At 50.3% G+C, this 6,751-nt stretch overlaps 1 protein-coding gene across 4 annotated transcripts in view; it reads left to right on the top strand.

The window, feature by feature from the left end:
* Nucleotides 1-5,644: 5,644 nt before the first annotated feature.
* The window catches only part of SNX25 (sorting nexin 25), an 89,843-nt gene continuing 88,736 nt past the window's right edge, over nt 5,645-6,751 (top strand). For 3 of the 4 annotated variants that reach the window (XR_012650355.1, XR_012650356.1, XM_075027441.1), the window contains exon 1: nt 5,645-6,376. Coding sequence is in view for 2 of the 4 variants with exons in the window: in XM_075027441.1 (XP_074883542.1) it covers nt 5,924-6,376 (453 nt within the window). In the remaining 2 variants the exon portion in view is untranslated. The remainder of the gene's footprint in view (nt 6,377-6,751) is intronic. The other variant, XM_075027431.1, reaches the window with a different exon arrangement.

The raw sequence follows: 6,751 nt of genomic DNA, 5'->3' as shown, positions 1-6,751 counted from the left end.
AAAGGCGGCGCCTGAGGGGGGGCGGGAAGGGAGCGGGGGGCCGGGACCTCCCGGTGGGAGGTCCCGGCCCCCCGCTCCCTTCCCGCCCCCCCTCAGGCGCCGACTCTCCGCTTCCCTCCCGCCTCTCTCGGCTCCGCGGGAAGCGGGGAGGGAGCTGGGACTGTCGCTGAGGCGGTGGCGCCCCGTGCTGAGGTGATAGTGCCCCAAGCCGAGGTGATGGTCCCCAGGTTGAGGTGATAGGGCTCTAGGTTGAGGTGGTGGGGTCATATGCTGAGGTGGTGCATCAGGTTGAGGTGACAGTGCCCCTAGTTGAGGTGATGGTCCCCAGATGGAGGTAATGGGGCTCCATGTTGAGGTGATGGTGCCTGAGGTTGAGATAATAGTGCCCCGGGCTGAGGTGCTGGACTCCATTTTGAGATAAGGGTGCCCCACGTTGAGGCAATGAGGCCTCATGCCAAGGTGATGGTTTTCTGTGTGGGGGAAACAGTGCCCAGATTGATGTTATGGTGCTCCATATGGAGATGATGGCGCCCTGGGTTGGGATGACAGCACTCCTGGTCGATGTGCTGGCAGCCTATATGGAAGGGATGGCAACCCAGGCTGAGGGGATGGTGCCCCAGGCTAAGGTGACAGTGACCCACCCTGAGGTGATGGTGCCCCATGTTAAGGCAACAGGACCCCGGGTCAAGGCAATGGGCCCCTACATTATAGCATTATATACACACACACACATATATATATATACACACACACACTGCAGCACTGAGTGACATATCCTGAGGAAATGGAGGGGGAAAATTGATCTGGAGGACTTCTAGGGACATCTGACCCAAATCTTTGGGGTTGGATCAGGACCTTTCCCTGCATGAACCTGATCTCAACATCCTTGAATCTCAGTAGAATTATTGCAGAAACATGGATGAAGCCTTCAGGCAGAGTTTCATTACTTCTAGCACTGACTAGGTAAGTGGTGGCTACCTACTAGTGATCTCCCACCAGGAAGTGGTAGTGTCCTGTGTAAGAGTCGGAGAGGTTCCACCTCTTTTGAAGGGGTCAGTTGCAATATCAGACCTTGGCATTTCTTTAATAATAGTAATGTTACATTTTAACAAAATAAGAAAGAATTATGTGAAAAGAAAGACTCCAGATTACTGATCTACACATTCAAAACTAAAAATTCAACTTTACTTTGGCCCCATTGTTCATTATGAAAAAGATTTAATGACATGATCACGTTTTTTTCTGAGCATACTGAATTTTGAGTTCAATCAGGGCTGTGCAGCCAAGACAACCGTTGTGTATATGGCCCTATTTCACTTGGCTCATGAACACACACACACACACACACACACAGAGGCACACATACATGTATGTATGTATGTGTGTATATATATCTTAGGTACCTCACATTGGACACTAAATGGGTAATTTTGTCCTTCTTTCCTGTGTCTCAGATTCCTACCTGCAAATAGGCAAAATACAATACTGTTGTCTCAAAAAGGTGTAGTGAAAAATAAAATCAGTTCATATTAGTATAACATACTTTGTGGAAATGTGGGCAACAAAAATTAATGGTTATCTTCTGAGAGCAGTTCACCTAATTTTCAGTAAAGGAGGAATGGGGCCTAATGGAAAGATAGTATATGATCATGTAAAGTTTGTATCATAAGATCTTTATGAATTACATTCTTGTAAGGAGAAGAAACCTGTGTAAGTAGAAATTTTGCTGTTGTAATATATAAACATTGAGGTAAAGTTCTATCAGACAAATGGTGTCTGCTTTTATAGAGACAGATTGTTTGTATGGTTTCCACTGAAATGTGTCTGCATTTTACGTTTTCAATCAAGTCCAAAGCATCTACCATTGCAGGGAAAGTTTTAAAAGGCAAAAAATGTTTACAGTTTTAAGCCCCTTCATTCTACAAGCCTTTGAGAAATAAATACAATCATTTTCTTGAGTTTCTTGAAAGGTGTTAAATAAGATTTATTATACTGAGAAGTGTAACAGATAATCTCCTTTTCTCTCGCTCTATTATCTAGGGTTTGTGAAATCAACAGCATCCGCTACCCAGTAAATTTGTTTCCTCTCTTTCATATGATTATTTCTAACAGTGTTAGTTATCTCTCTTCCATACCACCAGGTTTAAAAGTTCATGAGCGCTTCTGGGTTTTGTGCCCAAGAGGCTTTTAGGAATTCATATAAACTCCTAACATGACTGTAACTACAATGCAGCACCACAGCAGTTATAAAAAAACATGTAACTAGTTCAAAGTTGTAAGAATACTAAAAATATAAACTAAGTATGCACTTTACACACCTTTTTTTTTGCTTATAATGTAAATTTCTATTTTAATTGAGAAGTGGTAAATTGCTAACCTTCATAGCAACGTGATCTGAGCCAGAATGGCTCACAAAACAGAAAGTAAATCTGAAAAAGCCTTTAGGAAAGTATACATTTTAAGCATGTCTAAACATTTTAAAGGTGCAAATTTATTAAAGTTTAAAGTTTGCAGTACTGTGAAGTTGAAAGTTGCAAGACTGTTACTAAAGACATACCTAAAAGTGTGTTCAGACCAGTGTGGCTTTGTCTAGGCTATGTTATAAACAGGTAAATTGCACTCCTAGCTCAAAGGAAAAAAGAGAAGATGCTGACTCTTTCCCCAAATCAGACATCATTTCTGTTTTAAAATGAGATTAAAGTAGTCTTATCTTTGTAGGAAAGATACTTGCTACAATGCTTGAATAAGGTAGAGTTTGAATCTCTTATCTCATGAACTAGTTCCATGACTGAGCAAATAGTTACTGCAAGAGAATAAAATAAGCCTCAATTCACAAAATTGACCTCTGAAGTCCTTTTGTCTTGTACAGAAGAGTAATTTTTAAAGTACAAAAGGGGAAGTTCAAATAACATTGAGGTAAACTTGAAAATTGCCATTGACTTTAGTGGAGCTAGGATGTCATCTAGAATATTAGGAATTGCACCTCAGGTTGAAAAGTCATAGAATCTTATTAAAAACTAAAAGAAAAACAATCAACTTCCCCCTAGCTGTATGGATACACACTTGAGTTGATTTAGACATATCTAATTCAGGGTATGGTGTGTAAATCCTAGCTAAAATTGGTGGGATTACTCATTCAGACGAGCTGGTTTTGTGCGTAAGCATTGCAGGACTAAACCGTGGTTGCAGGTATGTTTATGTTTTTATCTTCCTCTCCACTTCTGAGAATTAATACCCTAATAAGAAAATAATCTCTGTTTACACAGGACTAACAACATTACATGCTCTGCTTCAGGTTAATTTAAAAATTCAATTCCCTTAAGTAGTTTTGACAGAGGCCCAGGCAGTTTCCTGAATGCATTTGCAGTAGAAGGCCTCTACACGCTGTGTCTGGTTTCTTGTGTGGATCTTTATTAAGATCCCAGAATAGATCTTGAACTCAGTCCAAGGCCCTGTATTTTCTGAAATCTTTGAGGAATAAAGTGTGTGCTGGGATATGGATCGTTGCTTTTTGTTTTCTACCTGATGAGAATAAAATAACTTTATAGGAAACGTTCTGGCATGTTGGGCCTTATCCAAAAGCTTTCAGACTCTGCAACAATCTCTCTGTTGGTCTTAGTGATCAGATGTATTGAAAGAACCTTGGTCCCCAAGCCCTTTGGTGAAGCGTCAGGAAGTATTGGCACATGGTAGTTTGCATGGGAATGGATTGTCGTTGCAGTAGTATTTTCACTATTATGATATGATGATTTTCACTGTTAATCACATTAGAGAGATTACTTAAATAATCAATTTCAGACACTCTGCGAATGGTCTGAGCTCACATTTAAAAGGTCTTTGTGCAATTTAATAGCCACTAAATAGAATAAACTGTGTAATAAAATTATATTTAAGTTGCTGTAAGGACTTTGGATCAGATTAAGGAGCAGTGTCTCTTTTGGTCAGTGACTAAAATGGGAGCTAAAATCACTTCAAAACTACTTTGGGATTTTGAGAGGAAATACATTGCTATGCTGACCTCTAACAGATAAAGGCATGTATATATGGAGACAATTTTGTATACAAGTCAGGCCATACCATCAGACACTGTGGGTTAGGTTAGAACTAGGTTGGAAAACATAGTGGTGGAGTAAAACATTTGTTGTAACTTAGAATCCTGCTAAGCTAAGCTAGCTCCGTGCCTGTACTGTGCACATTTCCATGACACTGCTGCGCCATGAGCTGACACCCAGCCTCCCCGGTACAGTGCAGTGCCAGGGCTGTAACCGAACCTTTCGGACACCTGTACTGTTCATGCTCAATGCCTCGGCTTGATTAGTGTTGCAGAAGCATAGGGAAGTTTGGTGTCTGGTTTTAAAACGGTGCTAGTTGTGCTCTTGGAAGTTACATGGAAATGCAAACATTCACAAGATCAAGGCCTTGGTATTCATACCTCTTCTTCATCAGGCTAGTACAGTTCATTTTACAGAAGTACCTTTTTTACAGAACATGAATAAATCAAAAGGACTCCAACCTCAGCAACAATGGCTGTTGTTTAAAAGATAAGTTTCAGGGCTATTTTGCACATTAAGACTGCCAGAGTAGTGGCAATCTGAAAAGTGCTTCCCAGAAGTCTCAATACCTGTAAACACTTCTACAGAGCTTAACTTTCTTCCTGGGATATCTGCTCTTAAAATGAAGCCCATCACAAAATGCTTGTAAATCCACTTTTGCAGAGTCTGGCTTCCATAAGGAAAGCATTGCCCTTTACTCCTACTCTGAGGAGACCAAGGCCTCCCACTTTGGCAGTGGTTGGTAGCTGCTATAAACCGCCAATTCAGAGGAGCTATAATTGCACCACGCCTGTGGCGAGGCGAACATGCATCCCAGGCACAGCCGAAATATGGCAAGGCTTTTTGCCATACGAGGAACTTCTGTTCTCAGAAACTGCCCCAAACATTAACAAAACGTCAGACCAGCGGAGGGAGGGTGGCGATGGGGGTGCTGGCAGGCTTCCTTTGGGGTAGCCGGGCAGGGTTCTGCAGAATCACGGTTGTGTCACTTCAACTGCTGTTGACCTGTCAACTTTTTCTTTCTGAAACCCAGTTATTTATGGTCTCCTTCGGCTCATCAGAGGGGTGCAGGTGGAGGGGTGCATACAGCGCTCACTGAGGAGGGGGTCTGGACCTCTGAGATGCCCCAAGTCAAGGCTGCGTCCCGACCTCAGGCCAGGGCCTCGGTTCTGCAGCCAGACCATCCCGGTCCCCACCGGGCCGAGCGGCGGCCTGCGGGCTGCAGCCCCCCAGCTCTGCCAGGCTGCCCGTGGCGGAGGGGCGCCCGGTAGCTTTTCGGGGGCGCAGCTCCACACCGCAGCCGGCGGGAATGGCCGCGGGGAGGCACCTTCCCCGCCTCGTTTCCTCCCAGCGTCGTTGCTGTGCGCGGGGCCGCCTCCGCGCCCCGCCACGGCGGAGCGCCGCAGGCCAGACCCCGGCGCAGGGCGGCCCGCCCCAGCCCAGCCCAGCCCGGCCCCGCCGTGGGGCGGCGCGGCAACGGCGCGGCGGGCGCACATGTCCCCGGTCCGCCCGCCCCCCCGCCCGGCAGGCACCGCCCCCGCCTCCTCCCCTTCCCCCTCCCTCTCCCCCTACCGGACACCGAGCGGCGCGCGGGGGCCTCCCCGGCTGCCGCCACGGCGCTCGGCTCCCGCCGCCCACCGGCGGGCAGCGCTGCCGCCTCAGCGGCCGCCAGGAAGCGGCCGGGCCGCCGCGCATCCGCCTGCCGCTGGGCATGAGCTCCGGCTCCCCCGGCGGCCACAGCGGTGCCAGTGGCGGCGGCGGGCGGCGGAGGAGGCGGCGGAGGAGGCGAGGGGGGGCCCCGGGAGCGGCGACCTTCGCAGGGGGCTGCCGCGGCGGGAGATGCTCTTGCTCCCAGCGGCGCCAGGAGCAGCATGTTCCCCGGTGCCGACAGCACTAGCAGCACGGCCGGGCAGCCCGAGGCGGCGGGGGCCGCCGCCCCGGGCCCCCCGGGCTCGCACGGCCCCGGCGGCGAGGCCGGCCGCCGCAGCGCCCCGGCGGCCGCCGCTGTGGCCGGCGGCGGCGGCGAGGAGGAGGCGGCGGCGGAAGACGAGGAGGACGAAGATCCCGGCTCGTCCCGCTTCGTGCTGGCGGCGGGGCTGGGGCTGCTGGCCGTGTCCGTCGTCCACCTGGGGCAGGAGCGGGCCGAGACGGGGGGCGGTGGGCCGCCGTGCCTGGCCCTGCTGCTGCTCCGCCTCGCCCTCTACGGGGGCTGCGCCGCCGCCGCCGCCGCGCTGGGCACCCTGATCGTCCTGATGGGTCGCGGCCGCCGCCGCCTGCCGCCGCCGGACTTCGCCGCCGCAGCTCCGGTCCTGCGGGTCGCGGGGGTAAGTGGCGGGAGCGGGGCGGGGCGGGCGGCGGCGCGCCCTCCCCTTCCCGCCGGCGGGAGAGCGGGGACGAGGGGGACGGAGGTGGCGCGGGCCTCGCTCCGCCGCGGAGCGTCGGGGTACCCGAGCCCGCTGCCCCGTCGTCCTCCCGCGGCCGCAGGAGCCCGCCCTCTCTGCCGCTCGTCGGGGCTTTAAACGCGAAAAGTTGTGCTGGAGGGGAGCAGGCGGGCAGGAAAAAAATCAGGTCTTGGCCCCGAGAGAGACCTTCGGATTGCGGGAACACTCGTAGGGCAGTGTGGTGGTGTTGGCTGCATGTCAAATCCTTTTCTGCTCCTTCAGCTGAAATGTCATTAGTAAAAGAGGGAGACGTGCTCC

Source organism: Buteo buteo, chromosome 1, assembly GCF_964188355.1.
Source record: "Buteo buteo chromosome 1, bButBut1.hap1.1, whole genome shotgun sequence".
Classification (NCBI taxonomy): Eukaryota; Metazoa; Chordata; class Aves; order Accipitriformes; family Accipitridae; genus Buteo; species Buteo buteo.
Note: the sequence above shows the minus strand (reverse complement) of the source record. Positions and strands in the feature narration are given on the sequence as shown.